The sequence below is a fragment of the Culex quinquefasciatus genome, chromosome 3 (assembly GCF_015732765.1).
Source record: "Culex quinquefasciatus strain JHB chromosome 3, VPISU_Cqui_1.0_pri_paternal, whole genome shotgun sequence".
Classification (NCBI taxonomy): domain Eukaryota; kingdom Metazoa; phylum Arthropoda; class Insecta; order Diptera; family Culicidae; genus Culex; species Culex quinquefasciatus.
In genome coordinates this window covers 151,098,921-151,119,410 of record NC_051863.1, presented here as the reverse complement: position 1 = coordinate 151,119,410, position 20,490 = coordinate 151,098,921, and the positions used below count along the sequence as shown (strand labels likewise).

Below are 20,490 nucleotides of genomic sequence, written 5' to 3'. Positions count from 1 at the left end.
TATTTTCAACATGTTATTTTAAATCATTTTTATGAAATAAAAATTATAGACCATTAGGGTTATGCAAAATTTTAAAGATATAAATGATTGACATGTTTTGTCAGCATTTTTTTATCTTTGGAATTAGCAGCAAAAAAATCAACTGAAAAAGGCCCAAGCTGATTTTTATTCAAGTTTTTGTCCATCCCCCTTCAAAATTCTCTCAAAATATCTTGGAGAATTTATTTTTATTTTAAAAACATGTTTATTTTTATTTAAACAAAGATGTGTATTTTTATGTTAGCAACATGTGAATTGTTTTGCAAACTATTTAGAATGCATTGTATAACGTTCATCAAGGCATTTTTTTTCTTGTCAAATTCAGCCTTTCTATTCGTTTTGCTAAAGCACAAATCGGAAAAAAACGATATAAAACGTCGGAAAGATAATGTTTTCATTATTTGAAAGGAGCTGTTATAATGTATGAAGCATTTTGTGAAACTTTTTGCATTTGTTTTTATTTTTCGCGGAAAACCTGCTTATTGTGTGTTTCCCAAATTACTTCAAATTTATTGTACCAACTTATAAATAAGACATATCAAATAAATGTTTCTAAATGGTATTTTTCCCAATTTGGTTTTTTGTGCTCTATCATTTTTTGTTCAAGATTGTGAAAACAATTGTAGTTTTTATTGAAGTTTTTCTGACTTATTTATTATATGAGCCGCTTTTTGTTTTAATGCAGTATTTTATACTCCATTTATTCTTCCTATTTTTGGAATGTATCTTCTTGATAATTTTCTAAAGAGCCAGTCTCTAAGATTTCGGTTCTCGATTTTTTTTGTATTTTTTAATCCAGCTGAAACTTTTTTGGTGCCTTTGGTGTGCCTAAAGAAGCCATTTTGCATCATTAGTATGCTCATATAATTTTCCATACAAATTTGGCAGCTGTCCATACAAAAATGGTAAATGAAAATTCAAAAATCTGTATCTTTTGAAGAAATTTTTTGATCGATTTGATGTCTTCCGCAGTTGTAGGTATGGATAAGGACTACACTGAAAAAAAGACACACGGTAAAATTTTGATGATGATTTTCAATTTCACTTTTTGTCACTAAAACTTAATTTTCAAAAAAACACTCTTTTTATTTTTTTTCATTTTTTGATATGTTTTAGGGGACACCAAATGCCAACATTTCAGAAATTTCTAGAATGGGCAAAAAATCTTCGACTGAGTTATAAATTTTTGAATCAATAATGATTTTTTCAAAAAATTTAAATGTTAGTCTAGATTTATTAAAATTGAAAATATTGTTTTCGAAAAGATCAAACAATTTCACGCATGTTTCATATTTTAACATTGAAAATCGGACCATTTGTTGCTGAGATATCGACATTAGAAAATTGTGGGTTGTTTGGGTGAAACTCAGAAAACATAAATTTTTCTGTTATTAAACCTTTGTATGGCAATATCTCAGCAACTAAGGGTCTACAAAATTCATAAAAGCAAAATATAGTGAATTTTCTCAGCTTTTCAAAGTTTTTTTTTTAAAGTGGGCAAATATGGACACTAATTAACACTGGAACGCCCAACGCATGTCCAACTTACACGGACGCCCAAGCCTCCCAAAAAAGTTGGAACGGTAACTTCAACTCGCTGGTTCTCGGGCATAACTCAACCAATCAAGATGATTCTTCTTTCCAGTGATTTGCTAGGATGTCTAGATGATTCTAGAACTTTGCAGAACTTAATTTGATCAAATCTGTAATTTCTGCGACCGAAAACATCGTTCCACCTTTTTTCAAAACGACTGCCTCCGCGGAATTTCTGGCGAATTTTTTTTGTACGCGAAAAAAAAAGTTGGAACGATGTTTTTAGTCGCAAAAATTACAGATTTGATCAAATTAAGTTCTGCAAAGTTCTAGAATCATCTAGACATCCTAACAAATTACTGGAAAGAAGAATCATCTTGATTGGTTGAGTTATGCCAGAGATCCATTGAGTTGAAGTTACCGTTCCAACTTTTTTGGAGACTTGGGCGTTGGAATGTTAAAAAAAATGAATAGCTGAGACTATTTTGAAAGTTACCTAAAAATGGCTATTACTTGAAATCGGTGCAGTTTATCAAAAATTCACTTAGTAACGTTTTGATTGCAAATTCGATTTTACATCGAAAAATGAAGTTGAAAATTTTTTGAGATCGCTATTTTGAATTTTTAAAACAATCGTTATTGTTTCAAAAATTTATAACTCAGTTGAAGTTTTTTGCCCCATTTCTGAAAAGTTGGCATTTTATGTCCCATAAAACATATCAGAAAAAAGTGTTTTTTTGCAAATCAAGTTCAAGACAAAAACTGAAATGAAAAATCACCAAAGTTTTTTTTACCGTGTATCATTTTTTCCAGTGTAGTCCTTATCCATACCTACACCAAATCGATCAAAAAATTCCTTCAAAAGATACAGATTTTTGAATTTTCATTTAACATTTTTGTATGGACAGCTGCCAAATTTGTATGGAAAATTATATGGACAAACTAATGATGCAAAATGGCATCTTTGGGCATACCGAAGGCACCAAAAAAGTTTCAGCCGGATAAAAAAATACAAAAATTAGAACAGATTATGGAGACTTGGATTTTTTTTAGAAATCATCAAATGACAAACGAAAAAATATCAACTATACTTTGCATTACTGTTAGCTAAATTTTTTTCTTGTAAATGATTTTTCATTAAGGATTATTTCTCTTTAAAGTTCGGTTCTAAATAAAGTGAAAGTAGAATCATCAAAATTCTGCCTGGAAGTCTTTCCACAGCTTATTATTCCAAGCATATCCCGAAAGTCATAAGAACCGCATACCGAAACAGCTACCCACAATAAAAGAAACTCCATTCCGGCTAATCCTTACCGGCCATGAAATATCGCATTTCCTCCTCAATTTCCGTCACACTCGTTTCGTATCAAAAAGCAGCTTTTCTTATCTTTCTTTCCTTTTTTTCCCTTATTTTCCCAGGTCGGAGACCGCGTGGTGGCGCTGCCCGAGTTCCGCGCCTGGTCCGAGCTGGTGGCCGTCCCCACCAAGTACGTGTACCACATTCCGGAGGAGATGAGCTTCCAGGACGCGGCCGCCACCGTGATGAACTACCTGGTCGCGTACATCCTCATCTTCGATTTGGTTTCGCTGCGCGAGGGCAAATCCATCCTGTTGCACTCGGTCGGCGGTGGAGTGGTAAGTTGTTGGTCCTTTCACTCGTTAGAGAAATGGGTGAAATTAGCGAATCGGACCCAGGGTCATGCAGAGGGGTAGGGGTTGAACGCCTAGTCGAGACCGACAATCAACCCGAAACGTGACGTGAGCAGTTTCGGTAAGGATTAGGGTTAGGTCGTGGGAAAAGGTGGTCATTGTCGTCGTCGTCAAATAATTAGTAATGGTGGTGTAACTCTGAAGTTAGACGGTGCCGGTTGTAGTTGTTACGTGAAGGTAGAATCGGCTACCTTAACCTTTTATTAGGAGGTTAATGGCTTTTGAGTTTGTAGTTTATGATTTCAAAGAAATAATTCTAAGTTCGATACGAGTGCCTGTGACACCTGTTCTAAATACCTGTCCTTTTTGGATTATTTGAAATTGCTTTCAGCCTCACCAAATTTGATTGAGGTGGGATTTTTTTTTAACTGTCAGTTTTACAAAAAAAAAAATCTAGAATTCTAATGTTATAAACGACAACAATCTTCTTCCTGAAACTATCGATTTTCTCCATCACTTCCACAGGTAAATCATCATTACCAACTTTCAGGCTCCCTTTGCTCACTTAAATTGTACGCGGCGTGGCACAGGTGGGCGCCCGTCTGTCTGTCTGCCTGCAATTTTTTTTTGCTTCTCCACCCACGCTTTTTCCCCGCCAACCCCTCCCGTGTGGCGGGGGGAGAGAGTCGAAGTGGAAAGTATTGTCACGACAGCCGGCACAGGGAGCCGACTGAGGGAGTTCACCGCAAAGGTGGCCAATCCGACTCGGGGTCTCGTGGGGCAATTCAAGGCGGAAACGCGGCACTGGCCGCCGCAAAAGGGGAACAAATGAAAATTAACCTCATTTGGAGTTTTGCCATTTGCCTTCGCCGCCAAGGATCTGTGCGTTGGAGGAGGTCTCCGAGAAGGGTGTGGTTGTCGTCGGACGAAAAAGTGAGGGGGAAACGTCTATTTTTGACTCTCAATGAGACAAATATTTTAGTGAGACGTTTTTTTCAATCAAACTTGTAACCTTTAATTATCGTTTAATTAAAAAATTTAGAATTATCGAAAATAGCTTGATAGCTTCAAATGAATTATTTCGCTTGAATTTCAGTGCACTTTGCAGAAACGAATGCACTGCTCGATGATAGATAATTGTCACCACCACTAAAGAGTATACCGTACCGACTCCACGATGAGTTTTTGGGGAATATTCGCGTGAAACGGCAGCCCCCGTCCGCGTTTAATTATTCAAACCCATGCAAAAGTGGGTGATATTTCTCGGAAATCCATTTTCCATTAAGGGGGGGTCTCGCATTGAGATCGATACAGTGCCAGGACACACCACCACTTCGTGGACGTCACACGACGCTGAGGTGGGAGGTTAGAATAATAATTGTGACTAATGCCACTTTGTGTGGGGATTTAAAAATAAAACTATAATTGGCGGTTTGGTTGTGTTGACACGCAACTAACTGTCGGGCTGGAGAAATGCTCGATTTGATTTTCCCTCCGAAGGGAAATGGCTTTCAAATGGCACGATTTCATGTTAGGGTTGAGTTTGAAAGCTAGAATCGATTGCTGTTAACTTGAAAGGGTTTTTTTTTGTAATTCTTTGTTGGAAACAAAATGATAAAAAACCAGTCATGCAAAATTTATAAACAGTCATCCAAACAGTTAGGAAATATCAAGTGATTTTAAATATTTGAAAATATCTCATTATTGAACACTTTTTTTGGGATCAATCGTGTAGTGCATATTTTCGACAAAATCAGGGAAAATTCTCATGTGTTTGGAAGGTTAACGATTGGGTTCTACTGTCATTTAGTTGGCTGTTTTCACTATTTGACTATTTTTCACAATACTTGGTCTTGCAGCATTTAATTACTCATTTTCAGTTGCAAACGATCCTTAAAAGCTGTGATCGAACATCAAAGGTTTGATATGCAACAATTATGTGTTCCATGGATTTACATGCTGTACTTGTAAAACTGTAAAACTAAACATATTTGTTTTAAATTGACTGATAATATTTGATGCGGAATTATCAGTTAAATTCAGGTTTTGCCTTCCTCACGTTACTGAGGAAAGGCTTTAAAATCACTCGAAAATGAACTTCTCAATTAGACCTCCTAGACCCACCTTCATGTATACCTATCGACTCAGAATCAAATTCTGAGCAAATGTCTGTGTGTGTGGTGGGATGTTGATCAAAAAATTGTCACTCGATTATCTCGACATTGGCTGAACCGTTTTTGTCCGTTTTGGCATCATTCGATCCGTCTTGGGGTCCCATAAGTCGCTTTTAAAAATTATACAGTTTAGTTAAGTACTTCAAAAGTTATGCTAAAAAAACGATTTCAACAAAAGTCCGGAAGATTGTAAAAAGGGTGGTTTTTGTAAGAAAACCCGTCATGCTATACATTTTCAGAAAGGTATTTAAAAGACCTTTCCAATGCTTCAAAGACATTGAAGATCTGACAAATCTATCAAAAGTTATAAGCACTTAAGTGTTATTTACGCACTTTTTGCATTTTGGGTAGCACCCTTTAAATGTGAGGAAGGCGCCAACCACCTAAGGGTGGATTAAGTAACGTTTTTTTATAATTATGAAACAGTAAAAAAGAAGTTGAACAGAAGTTATTTTTCCGTTGCTTGAACTGTTGTAAAAACAACTTTGATATTTGTAAGGAAATGTTGGCACTAGCTAAAATAGTACTGAAACGCAATTTTTTTCTGTTGAAAAAGAACATTTGGAGCCTAACATTTCTAAAGGACACAAAACTTGTGTTAACAATAGTGTATCCCTTTCACTGAAATGATAGTTTGTATTAGGTGTGAGAGGGATACACTCTTGTTTACTGGGGTTTTGTGCCATAATGAAATGGAAAGTGCGATTTAATGCTAGTTAGTTGTTCTCTTGTTATTGGATGCATATGTTTTGTAAGAAATTTGAAAAGATTTGATTTGATAATGAACTGAGCAAACCTGGAAAACTATCCAAATTATCCTTTTTAAATCAAACTGATAGTTGAATAAAATGTGTATTTTGCAAAAGCTTTTTTTTTTTTGGAAAAAAGGTCAAAGGAAAAAAATACCGTTTTTATTTAACTTTTTATTATTATAAATTAAATCCCAAAAAATCGTATTTTTGAATTTTTGAAAGTTTTATGGGACTAGAAAAGACATCTTTTGAGCAATAGTGCATAGTGGTATAAAATTGGATTGCTGAAAAAAAAAACACATTTACATATAATTTCTAATGACGATATCTCAATAACATTCAAAACATTCAATATAACGCCCCAAAGCATTGTTTTTCGAAGTGATCAGAAAATTTCACGAATGTTTCATGTTTTAACATTGAAAATCGGACCATTAGTTGCTGAGATATCGACATTAGAAAATGGAGGGTTGTTTGGGTGAGACTTAAAAAAATCAATTTCCCTGTTTCTTTTTCTTTAGGCCGCTGTATCTCGGCATCCAGAGGTCCAATTTTTAATGTCTCTTGGTCAATTTTATAGCAAATTCTGTGAGCTTTTAGAAAAAAATATTTAAAAAAATGGTAACTCAAGGTCACTATTTTTAAAAATAAAAAAAAACTGCAAATTTAGCGGAATATTTGCAGTTTTTTTTTATTTTTAAAAATAGTGACCTTGAGTTACCATCAAAATTTCGTTGGCTATTTCTTGAAAATGAAGCCGTTTATCAAAACATCTGTAAAGTACTTTTTGATTGCAAATTCAATTTTACATTGAAAAGTTAGGTCTTTGTTTTTGTATGAAATTTCTATTTTTTCCAAAAATCACAATTTTTCAAAAAATCATAACTCCATACTTCTTTATGGCTTAAAAGTTGCGGGTTTTTGTCGTCTAAAACATATAAAAAAATCTTGAAAATCAAAAAAACGTATTTTGGATAATTAAGTTTTTTTTTTTGTAACAAAAAAAAATCCGTGTACCTTTTTTCCTCAATAGTTCTCAATAATACCTAAAATTTTGAACGGATTTTTTACAGTAGTTGGAATATTTATGTACCATTTTTGTATGGACAGCTGCCAAATTTGTATGGAGACTTGTTTGGAAGAACCAATGACACAAAATAGCATAAAATTTATACAATTTTCTCTCTTAGACTTTGAAAATTGGACAAATAGTTTCTGAGAAACAGTTTGAAAAAGAATCCCAAGCAGGAGGTAATAACTTTGGAATAACTTTTTTTTTTATTTTTGAAAATACTTGTTCAATATCATTTTATGTTATTTATAACAAGTTTTTGTATTCGCAGTTATGTTTTTTTGTTATTGGAGTGTTGTCTGTGATAACAACATGATAACAACATTTTAAGTTTTTCTTCGAACAAATCTGTGTTTTTTTTTTGTTATTTTAACAACTAATCATCCAAATTACAGTTGGAGGTATTCTTCCATAACAAAAAATGTTATTCCAAGGTTGTTTTGGCTTTCACCCAATATCAGACCAATAACAAATTTAGTTATGATAACATTAACTGTTATTAAACCCTCATGCATAAACTGATTTTTCAAGAAGAATCCATAACATTTGCTGTTATTTTAACAGTATTTGTTATTGAAATGGTATGAATTTTGTTATTACCGTCTGCCCGGGATTCGAATCGATGGAAATTAGTTTTTCCAAGTGTCACATAATAAGCCTGTAATTTGCAATTGGCGATATTTCAGAAACTATTGGTTCGATTCTCAATATTAAAAAGATGAAACATTTGTGAATTTTTTTGATCTTTTCAATAAAAATGATTTTGAAATTTGTTTAATTGAGATAAAATATCTGTGTGTAGACTTTTTCAAAAATTATGCCTGATTTTTGTTGGAGAGATCCGAAAAGCACATGCATTGGATGTTACAACATACGTTTTTGATGATCTGAAGGAGCCATTACACTACCGCAAACAAACAAACGAATTCGCACATTTTCGCGTTTGACAGTGTGCCAAACTCGCGAACTTGTTGACGTTTGTTCAAACAAATCCAGGCAAACAAACAAAGCAGGCAAATTGGCAATCTGTCAAAAAGTGTGATTTTGTTTGTTTGTTTGCCGTAGTGTAATAGCTCGTTGAGTCAACCGAAATGTACAGAAATAGATATTTGAAAGCATTGTAAGTTTCCAACTTTTTGATAGCGGAAATAAATCAATCGCAATCGTTTGGTAACTCTTTGGAATGATTAACCTTCTTAAGAATTGTTGTAAACCAAGCAAATCGTTCTGTAATCCAGACCACCAATTCTTCCAATTTACATCACGACTAAACCAAGCTTACGTTTACGACACTATGGAATCTGTAGCCCACTTTTGAGCTGTTCCGTGACGTCCATCATTTTCAAAATCAATTAATTCGATCTTAAACCAAAAAATATATATTCCTCATCAGCTTCTAATCGCTGCAACTTGCACTTCCTACGCCTTATCGAAATATCAGCAAACCGCGTCGCCAGTCTCGCCAACTGACTCGATGAGGGAGCGCACCCGCCATGACTGTGTGGCTGCAACGCAACACGAACCGATGACTAATATGTTAAACATTGTGGCTTCCTTTATCAGTCCTATATTGTTTTACATCTAAAAAACACTGCAAACAATTTGAGCCTGCCCCTGGAAATAAGGTTCAGTCTACAAAAAGTTTACCGACCGACGACCGACGCCGCTGCAGTGACATCCCTACTCCCGACCACCCCTCCGGGAAGGGGAAGGGGAGATAATGATCGCGCGAAACTATGATGAATGAGTAATAAAATTATTGTTTTTTCACTCGGCGTGGCGCGGGCTGATTAAGTGTGGAACAAGCAATTAAAATTCTTTTCTGTGCAGGCTTAACAACGGAGGGGTTGGTTGATCTGCAAGTGTCACGATTTTTTGATTGTTAAACTCTGGGGACAACAAGTGCATCTGAGTAGGAGAGACTGGATTGTGGCAACTATGAAGAGTTTTTTTTTAAATGATGATAAACAAAAGCGTTTCAGATGATAAATGTGTGCATTTGTTTTAATTTGCATTATTTATTGCCGTTGCGATAAACGCACTCCATTATCAGTATGAATATTCAGGTGAGTTCGTCGAGCGTGATGTACGATGCCTTTAATATGAAAAACTTGAAGATTGAGTTTTTAAAACTTATTTTTGACTGAAAATATCTACTGATCTACAAAAGTTTTTCAATTATAAACTTATGCTTTTATTTTCGATACAAATAGTCAAAATATTAAACATCTTTGTATAGGAACCTAACGTCATGATTCGAATTGCCGGACGCTTCGAAACCCAGACACCTCATCTTATTTAATCAATTATTTGGAAATAAGTCTGCATTAAGAATGTCAAAACTGTGTTATTTGATGAATTCTAACATCAACTTTCATTTAAAGTTTGTTTGAACGCTGTAGTTAATGCCAAAACAATTATATAAAATAAAATTATAAGTTTACCAAAAATGTGAAACATTTCACTGAAATATTTCATATGCGTCTGATGCACCGTTGTTGTCAAAGTAGAAATTTATGGGTTTGATTTTCTTAAATTCTAGCAATTTTTTATACAAAATATGGATTGTTTTGATGTTAACAGCTTATTTGAGACCTAAAGATTGCCATTAACCAACATTTCAGTCCAAATTTGTGCGGTTCATAAGCAAAATCAAGTGTCTGGAATTCGAAGCAAAAGTGTCCGATTTCGAATCAGCTTTTATCAGTGTCCGGGATTTGAAGCACATTAAGTCATTTTTATTTTCAAAATTCTGATGAAAATTTGTTTGAAAAGACATATTTTGCATGCATTCCCTCAAAACTGCCTGTTTATACTAAATCCTGATGATATTTCTACATTTCCAACTTGTTACATGATTTTTTGCCACCCAGAACAAAAATGAAATGCTACTAAGTGTCCGGATTTCGAATCATGACGTCACCATGTTTTCCAATGCTTGCATTTTTCCATCACAAAAAGAACACGATTTCCAATCAAAAAGTTATTCAAGGCAAACAGCATTTTCAAACCTTGATCCAATTTAAGCTCGAAATCGCGTGTAAATTCAGCACTGAAATTCTATGTATTACACCCCATAAAACACGACTCTCCATCAGACCTTTAATTTACATTCTACACCCCGATTGAGTTTAAAAACCTACGTGACTATTGAACCTTGTGCCAGTTTCATTTTTGTTCCCATCAACCGCGCAAAACATCACTCTTACCCGGGGAGCACCCAACACTTACCTATATCAACATAACAGTTCGTCCTTTCAGCCTGGGTATAATTACCGGTGTCCGCGTTGTGGACGGGGTTTGGCGAGGGAGAGAGCGCCACGCTGGCGTCGATGACACGGCCGCTCTGTTCATGACGTTAATGGTGCGGGAAGTCGGTGAAATTCCTGACCCTTTGTCCCACCCTTCCTTCGAACATTCAATCCTCGCGACCACAAATCGAGAGTTGACATGTTTTATGGAACGACGACGACGACGACGACGCTTGACCACTGCAGCAGCAGGTCCTTTCTCCGCGAGCGCGTGGAACGTTCTTGACACAATTGTGATAAATTACGGGACGGTTTTATTTATGGTGTCGCGCGAGCGTTCAGCTCGTTCTCGGCTGACGGTAATAAATACTGGGGATTGCATTTTATGAGTGGGATGATCCCTGCTCCAGACACACAATGTGAAAGTGATTCCTCGGGTTGATTTGCATGGCTTCAACTTTTTTTTTCGTCTGTTTGCTTTTTCCAGGGTCAAGCCATCGTGCAGCTGGCTCGTACCGTGCCCAATGTGACCATCTTCGGCGTGTGCTCCAAGTCGAAGCACGAGGCTCTGGCCGCTACCGGGCTGATCGATCATTTGATCGACCGGGCCGACTATGTCAACGAGGTTCGCAAGTGAGTAGTTTGGATGGTTCTTCTTTCTAGTTGATAGCTTGTAACGCTTGAGTCTTTCTTCCAGGATCACGACCGAGGGCGTTGACGTCGTGCTGGACTGTCTGTGCGGTGAGGAGTGCAACCGAGGATACGGTCTGCTGAAGCCGATGGGCAAGTACATCCTGTACGGATCGTCCAACGTGGTCACCGGCGAGACCAAGAGCTTCTTCAGCGTTGCTCGTTCGGTTAGTAAGATCGACCTGGTCTACAACGAATCGTTCTAATCCAACTCTTTCCAACAGTGGTGGCAGGTGGACAAAGTGTCCCCGATCAAGCTGTTCGACGAGAATAAGAGCTTGGCCGGCTTCAACCTGCGGCATCTGCTATACCAGCAGGACGGTTCCGCGTACGTGACGGCCACCGTCGAGAAGATCTTCGGGCTGTGGAAGGACGGCAAGATCAAGCCCGTCGTGGACAGTGCCTGGGCGCTGGAGGACGTTGCCGAGGCGATGCAGAAGATGCACGACCGCAAGAACATCGGCAAGCTGGTGCTGGACCCGTCGATGGAACCGAAACCGAAGCCGGCGACCCCGGCCAAGACCAAGAACAAGAAGCAGGCCAGCGAGGACAAGAGCGGCAAGAAGGGCGGCGCCGGCTCGGACAAGGAAGACGACAAAAAGTCGGCCGAGAACGGTGAGAACGGCGAGAAGAAGGAGGGCGAAGAGGCCGCGGCCGAGGCCAAGACGAACGGAGATGCGGCCGAGGAGGGAGCGGCAGCCGCCGTGAACGGGGACAGCGTGGAGAAGAAGGACGAACCGGCGGCGGCGGCGGCTACCAACGGAGATGCTACCGAGAGTGGTGAGTGATGCTTGCTAGAAATGTGATTCTTGACACATGGGGCGAATGGGGACAGCTGTTTGATCCTAGTTACTGCAAAATATTTGAATATTTTTAATAGTTTCGGATAGGGCAGACACAGAGCAACACAAATAGTGCATCATTTTCCAAATTTCAAGCTTTTAAGTGCTCTAAAACTGCTGTCCCTATTCAGACTGTAGTCCTGATTTGCCCCAGTTGACGGAACAACAGTACGGAACCAGTAACCGGGTGTAGTTTAAACTGGGCTGCTAACTGGTCGTTCGATAACTAGGATGTAGACTGTGACCACTCAAATCCCATTTTCAATTTCCCGACTTTTCCAGATATTTTTAAATCTACATCTGGAGTTTTTTTTTGGAAAGGTCCAATAAACCAAATTTCCAGTTTTTGCTTTTTGGGTCTTTTTAAAACCGCCTTGAGTCAGGGGTATTAAAAAACCCCAAAAAAAGCAAAAACTGAAAATTTGGTTTATTGGACCTTTTCAAAAAAAAAAAAATCAGGACATGAATTATAACAAATCAAACTATTTACAGTTTTTGTAAAATCAGAAACTTAACAATAAATTCCTAGAAAAATACTTCAAAAATGGAAGCACTCATTATTTTTGTTCAGAGTAGAAACATAAATACATAGTCTTTGGAAAATAAAAGAAAGCCAAAACTTGTTATTTTAATATCTATTTTTAAATTTCGTAAACGTATAATTTTTGATACTTCGTTTAAAACATTGTTTCAAAAAACTCCAAAATTGAAATGAAAATAGAAGATTAATCAACTAAAAACAATCTTAAATGCATTTTTCTGCATTTATAATCATATAAATATTTTGATTTTTAATAAAATTGCAATGTACAGCATCGCAAAAAAAAATCATCAATATTTAGATATTTTGGACACTTATGATTGCAAAACAACAGGACAGGAGTTTAATGCATTAAAAAGAAATTATTCAATAGTTGAAGCTGTGGCTTCTTATTTTATTTTTTTTTTATTTTTATTTTATTTTTTATTTTTCTTGACCCCTCCTCTCCTCGACTTTGATCAGAGTCGAGGGACATAAACTTCAAAAAATATTTGCAACGACCTTATAATTCTTTCAAATATTAGAAAAAAATATCTAGGAATTCTCTTTAAAAAATGTTTCAACTAAGTTCCCTTCTTAATTTTGTTAATTTTTATATTTATTTGTTTAATCCATTTTGATTTATCTAGTTGTCAGTATTAAACTGTTTCAATATTTTTTTCTTCTTCAATGAGAAAATCAGTTTGTCAGGTTTCCATGTTTTATTACTTATTTTATGCGAAATGTTTGAATAGACAAATTCATTAAACATATTTGCAATAACTGAAATAAAAAAAATCGAATCTATCTTTTTTAACTCCAATTATATTTTCTTTTTTCAAAACGAAAAAAACTTGTAACTGCATTTTCATTCAAGAGTGAACAACGATTGGTTTTTATAGGATAACTTGTAATCAAGCTTTATTTAAAATAATATTGGGAATGACTTAATGAATTCAGTTCAACAATTAATAATATTAATCAAAACAAAAATTGCCAAACTCTACTTAAAATATTTTTTTTTTCAAATATTCAATCCATGTAACAAAATGAAACAGAATCATAACTTAGTTATAAACGTTACAATTAAAATTAAAATTAGGTTCTATTTTTATATAAGTTTTTCGTTATCTTTGTTGTTGTTTTACGTTAGATGTTACGTCTTGTTTGATAAGCAAAAAATAATCAAAATCTTTTGATTTATAAAATAGTATAAAGGTCTGTGATTTCATCCAATATTTATTTGGAATTTTAATATTTTTTAAATAGCCGTTTCATTCTCAAATAGATTGAGATAGTGAAAAGAACCTTAAAATTAAAGAATTGAGTGGATTTAATTTGAAAACTGTACAAAACATTTTTTTTCATGATTAAGAAAAACATTTTCTAACGAGTATGCTTGTGATTCCCGACATTTTGACAGCAAAATCACAAAATCTCTACGTCTTCTCGTTTTTTTTTGCGGATTATGGCGAATTCCCGACTTTTTCCCGACTTTCCCGTTTTGAGTGGCCACCCTGCAAGTTGTAGCTTAGTTGAAAAGCAGACAAAATTCAAAAAAGGACGATATTAGACGTATTAGAATATGACAAACAAACATCCAAAATCACTGAGTGTTTGCCTGCATTTGTTTGCAGAAACGCCAGCCTGCTTATATTATTCCAATCGAGCTGTCAAATCGAGCGACAAGACCTTTCAAGCACGAGGTTGGATATTGGATATTGTTGATGAAAAAGAGATTTTATGCTTCTTAAATTTAGTGAAACTGTTGTTTTTGAATATTTTTATGATAAACAAAAGTTTCACAAAAGTTGTTTTATTAAGCTTGTTTTTTTGCTCAATAATATTTTTAAGTGTATCTAACCTTGTTCTTACAAGGTCTTGCCGCTCGATTGGAACCCTGATTTGACAGCTCGTTTTGATTTCCGAGAGTAACCTTTCGCCTTTCCAATTTGGCAAACTGTCAAACACAAAAATTGCGAGTTCACTTCTGGAGTTTTTTTTTTTGAAAAGGTCCAATAAACCAAATTTTCAGTTTTTGCTTTTTGGGTGTTTTTTAACACCCCTGACTCAAGGCGGTTTCAAAAACACCCAAAAAGCAAAAACTGGAAAGTTGGTTTATTGGACCTTTTAAAAAAAACTCCAGACTTGTTTGTTTGTCATTGTCTAATACCTTCTTAACAAAGCAAAATGATCGAAGGGTTAGTGAATGTTTAATCTTTTTTTTAAGTATTCATGAAATGCCATGTCAAATTCAAATGTTATTAAAAGGGGTTGCTCCGGAAAAGTTGTTGAGTTACTCTATTTATTTTTTTGCTGAGAAAATATTATGCATTCGATGTACCCCTCGTCATGTTTAGATGAACCCAGTCAGCACTCAGTAACTTGATAAGGAACGTGGTCAAGAAAAGTTGCAAACTTGCAAATGCGGTAGCGAAAACAAGGTAGAGGGGGTGAATAAAGCGACAAGAAATCGACCCTCCCTTTTGTTCTGCTGTTAATAATTCTTGACAACATTCTTTGGGAAGTCCGTACTGTCTCTTAATCGGGTCTGCCAAAAGAAAGAACTAAATGTTTTAATATATTTTTTTATTTTTTTCCTCATTACAGAGAAAAAGGAATCGAGTTGAACATCTTAAGCTGACACCGGCTTTGAAAACAAGAATCATGCCACACCAACAACTAAAAAAAAAAATAAGAACAAGAACACAGAAATATCCATCAACAACACACTCACATTCAAGACACCCACAACACTTTCCACAGTTCCAGCAAATGGAACACAATTCCTGAACGCGTGCTGACTGACCAACGTGCAGCTGATTTCCTTTCCAAACAGTTTAACATTACGAAGCTGATTGCACAAACAAAAGTGTTTTTTCAGCAAGACAGTGAAAACTTGTGTTTGCCTCCTTACAGGAACATGATTTATTGTTCCCACCCCCCCATACAAATTGGACCAACATGCAAGCCTGATGCTGGCTGAAACGGAAGGAAAAGTCACCCTAAGTTTTTTTTTATATGTTTTATTTGATGTGAATGCACTTGGTTTGGCCGAGAAATTTCCAACATTTTGCGCTGTTTGGTGATGCTAGACGATCTCGTTTTAATAAAACAATTTTTCCTCCTCAATCGTTCCGTTACAGCAATCATTATGTTGCGAAAACATGCTAAGATGTAAGCTAATTAAGCGAAATAAAATTTAAACAAACTCACTGAACACAAACGAGCCTCAAAAATGTTGAAGGTTTCAGGATGCACTCACACACACAAACAAAAATGAAAGAAACAAACATCAGATAGAGATTTCATCCCGGATCATCACCTTCATTGATAAATATATATTACAAAAAACGGTAACAGTGGACTTAGGCACAATGGTTTTTTTCTATTCTTTCAGTTCAGTTAGCGTTTATTAGTGTTAGGGATTATTAATTTATCGACTTGATTTGAGAATTATGGAGCAGCAAAAAATTTAAAATTTTAACTATGTGTCATTTAATATTGTAATATTTAAATATATATGTTTAAATCTATGTATAACAAAGAAAAAAGAAATAATTGATTTAAAAATATATATTAGATTCTATATTACGAGAATGATTCTTCGTTTCCTTACGGTAAAGTTTATTTTTACAGCAAAACAACAACAACAAAAATCAAGAAAAAGAGACCATTTTTACTCTGTGAGAAGAGCGCGAGAGAATGAGAGAAATGTCATACATTCGATAGAGCACAAGCATGCAATTTCATTCTACTAAAGTTCAGTTAAATTGCAACTTTCGTCTTAAGAGTTAGCGAGAACAACACTATCGATGAGATGTCTTCTTTTGTATAAATTTTTAAAATATTTTTATTTTATAATACATTTCATAAAGGATTGAAGAAAAATATTATCAATATAATTTCGTTTTTATTTCTGTTTCTCTTATGTTCCGAAATCACCTTTCCGTTGCCCATTTCACCACCAAATCGCACCATCCATCACCCTCACAGCACACGTTTGAGTTCGCTGCTAAAGAAGCAAACTTTGTAAAAAACAAAATCACCTCTAAGGTTTGTTCACATCGATTCTAGGTTTTAAAAACTGACCAGGTCCTGCATCAAAACGGCGGAAGAAGGTGGGAATCACCAAACGCGAAGCCCGCGAAAATAAAAAGTTGAGAAAGTAAAATATGGGTGACGTTGGAGAGGAAGGAAAAAGCTACAAACAAATAAAAGAAACCAGAGATGAAACTGAGAAACCTGTTGCTGTTGATTTGTTCATTGTTTGAGAGAATTAGAATAAACAAAAAAAAAGGAGAAAAGAAGAGAACCAGCCATGTTAAATTCAGTAACTGTGACGTCGTTAGGCTAAACTCAAAGAAGTAACGCATTATTATAGCAACATAAACACACAAAGAATCACCCAATTTCCCATATGCAAGCTACACCATATGCTGTTTTTGTACATCATTTGAATAACTGCTTACTTGTAGTGTGAAGAGAAGAGAGACACTTGTATCTAATAGGAGCTAAACTATACATAAATTATACATGTGCTTTTGATGTTTACACTGTAACAATATGATTACACTATTGCAGCTGCCTATCGGCAGACAAACCAGCTTTCAAATCCAGTTCTTTTCTTCTTATTGAACCAGTTTCATCACCATTCATCGAGTTGTTACTCATTGATTGGTGAGTTCTGGCAATTTACTCGAGGAGGTATTAGACTATGGCAAACAAAGAAACAAACTCGCACTTTTTCGCGTTGTTAAAATCGCAAACACGACTGTAATGTATGCACGCTGACTGTAATGTATGCACGCTGACAAAATGTGCGCGTTTGTTTGCTGTAATCTAATACCGCCTTCACAGGAAAGTCAAGACCGACTGAAATTTGCCCTGAAAGCAAAGCCAGTTTCGAGTAAATTGTCACATTTTATCCTTATTTTACCATGCAAACGAAAGTTTGTTCAACATTACTCAAGGAATTGAAAATGCTTGAATATCCCAACTCTTTAGCACGAAGAAAACAACAGAAAATAGTTCTTGCTGGAAATGATTGACAACAAAGAACATCAGTATGGTGAACAAGACAGGAAGAGAAGAAAAAACCACAAAGCAAAGCGAACGGTATTTTAGAATAGGGATTATAAAATTTCAAAGATTGAGGCTAAATGATAGACTAGAAGAAGATCTATTCAATATACAGAGCGTCGAGATGAAGTGAGAGAGAGGGAAAACCGGACGGTAGAAATCGGATTGTGATACATTACAAAAACATTTTCGAAACATCTTTATGCTGAGAAATGGCACCTGCACGCGGTATTCAAATGGCACTGAAAGAAACACATCGCTTTCGAGTGTGTGAGAGCAAAATGCTTCAACAACCACCGATGCTAGAATCTTAATCCACTTTTTGGACGATTTTAACAATACAAACACAATCTCGTAGGTCGGTTTTAGCAGCGATGGTAGGGGAAAGAGCACTCTTATTCACCCTAGATTGCGTCTTCCTAGGCACAATAACAAAAATACTAAATCTTTTAATATCAGTACACACTAAAAAAACTACCGCTGTAGGCATTTTTGCAAGCAGTTTAGTATTTTTTAAGAGATCTTTCCGAAATCAAACGAACAACACGCACTGCCTCCAGAGCGACATTTTTGTAACATTTCTTAAAGATTGGAAATTTTAAACTGCCATCACATCAGTACCGGTTTGGAACCTTTTTTGAAAGAAATACAAGTTGCTCACCATGCACCATCTCGTCAAAGAAATCACAAACGTTTACAACATCGGACCCAATCTAAGAATCGCTGGATGATCAACACAAAGTTCAGAACTATCCTAGAATAGATTAAATATGCTTTTCCCCCGATACACTTTTTGTACAACTCACTCTTCCCCTTTTTGATAAAGAGCCACACCCTTCATTTGCGAATGCACTTTGCAGTATCCCCTCTCGACATATCACCCACTAGTTTTTCGAATACCTTTTGCCTGCTTTTTGAGAACGGTTTATATAGAATATTCAAAGGCTTTACATATTTTGACAAATATACAGTGCGACTAGCGGATCGCAACTTTTTCAGCCCTTTGTCAAAACGCTGCGACACATCAAACAAGCTTCTTGCAAAGAAAGTGAAACCGCATTGCTGATAGAGTTAGAACCAGTACCAGAACACTCGCAGAGCGGTCTAAACAAAATCAAACGAACACGGAAATAATTGAAAATCAACCAAAAATACCTAAATTATAAATATGTATATTCGTATAAATATATACAAAGCATTCCGATAATGTATACATTATATATATATTTATATATAACAAAACCAAAAAACATGTACACTCTCAAACAAAAACAAAGAAACAAACTAAGTGGAACCAACAAACCCGATGAATGTCACACGTAACACCGATACACGAAAAAAAATGCTTACAATCTCTATAAACTCTCACAAACATTAACGAAAGAAGAAAACGAAAACTCTCAGAACGATAGTGCAAAACTGGGGCGCACCTATCGTGTGGTGTAAAATCATTGTAGAAGAAAGTTGACCCCATGCTGAAACACTGCATTCAAAAACTGTAATGATGGAAGAAAACGGCGACAAAAACGCCATGTGATTGTAACCATCTGGATATGCCGAACGATATGAAGATGAAATAAAGAAACGAATGGTAACCAGCAAAAGCAAGTGTGTTTTGATTGAGTTTGTCCGAAACTATTTCATCAAAAGAAAATTTAACCTTTGAACTTCAAGATAAAGCATTGTTTTGTTAAATTACCAAGCGCCTCCACGCGATGAAAAGAAATGTTGCATGCAACAATATCTTGCGTATGCTGGATGAATTTCCGGAATAAATTCTTTTCTCATCAAAGTGTCATCCAACAATAAATCCAAAATGATATAATGAAGACCGCTATTACAAATTTGATTGCATCAATAATTATTTTGTTAAAAAATCTTATTCCCATTTCAAGTGCCTCGTAATTTTTATGTTTCAGTTCGGCCTACCTGAAAAGTGAATATTGCGTGCAAGTTTTCTTGAAAGCAGTATTCATCCAGAGTGTTCATTTTGCATACATCGCTTGCAAGTTGAGCATGGGAGTAATTCTCTAGAATTTCGCAACTTAAATTTAGATTTAATTTTTTTTAGTAGGTTTCCATACATTTTTGCGTGCTTTTCATACAAAATAAATTTGGGAAAATTCAAAAATGTGTATCTTGAGATTAATGTACTGAAAATTTGTAGTCCATGGTTAGGAATTTTTCATCAAATGGAAAATTACGAAATTTTAAATGTTCATTTTTCGGTACACTCAAAAAAATGAGTTCGCGTAAACGTGAACAGATTTCATGTCAACGGGAACCATGAAGAAAACTGTTCACTTTCATGGTGCAATGCACTATAAAAGTTGAACAGTTTTCTTCCTGGTTCCCGGTGGCATGGTCTCTGTTCACGTTTACGTGAACTCATTACTTTTTTTTCATTCAAACCATTTTTAAAAATTTGAACGTGTAGTGATCCAATAAAGTCTTTAAAATTATTAAAAGGTTGTTTTGTGTAAACTTTTGAAATCATAACCACTAAGGCACACAGTAGTTCAATGAACAAATCAGAAAATTTAGCAAAAGTTTAAATTTTTAACATTGAAAACCGGACCAATTGTTTCCAAGATATCTATCGGCAATTGATAATAACAGACTCATTAGGTGTCATTCAGAGAAATTCATTTTCATCGATTCGAATTCTTTGTGAGATGGTATCTCGGAAACAAATTTCCCGATTGTCAAAGTTTGAGAGAAAAAAATATAGATGCTTTCATTTGAAGAATTATTTTTGAAACTCAAAAAATCGAAAATATATACCTAAGAATAGCTATCACTTGAAACGGTACATTTCATAAAAAAAATGTTAGTACATTTGATTGCAAATTCAACTTAGCTTAAACAAATGATTTTTCGATATT

At 35.5% G+C, this 20,490-nt stretch overlaps 1 protein-coding gene across 1 annotated transcript in view; it reads left to right on the top strand.

Annotated features, from left to right (window-relative positions):
• The window catches only part of LOC6051392 (synaptic vesicle membrane protein VAT-1 homolog-like), an 87,384-nt gene extending 68,175 nt beyond the window's left edge, over positions 1–19,209 (top strand). The window contains exons 5-9 of the mRNA XM_038258669.1: positions 2,992–3,207; positions 10,959–11,104; positions 11,169–11,328; positions 11,386–11,941; positions 15,134–19,209. Coding sequence (XP_038114597.1) covers positions 2,992–3,207; positions 10,959–11,104; positions 11,169–11,328; positions 11,386–11,941; positions 15,134–15,153 — 1,098 coding nt within the window. The 3' untranslated portion in view covers positions 15,154–19,209. The remainder of the gene's footprint in view (positions 1–2,991; positions 3,208–10,958; positions 11,105–11,168; positions 11,329–11,385; positions 11,942–15,133) is intronic.
• The last annotated feature ends 1,281 nt before the right edge of the window (positions 19,210–20,490 follow it).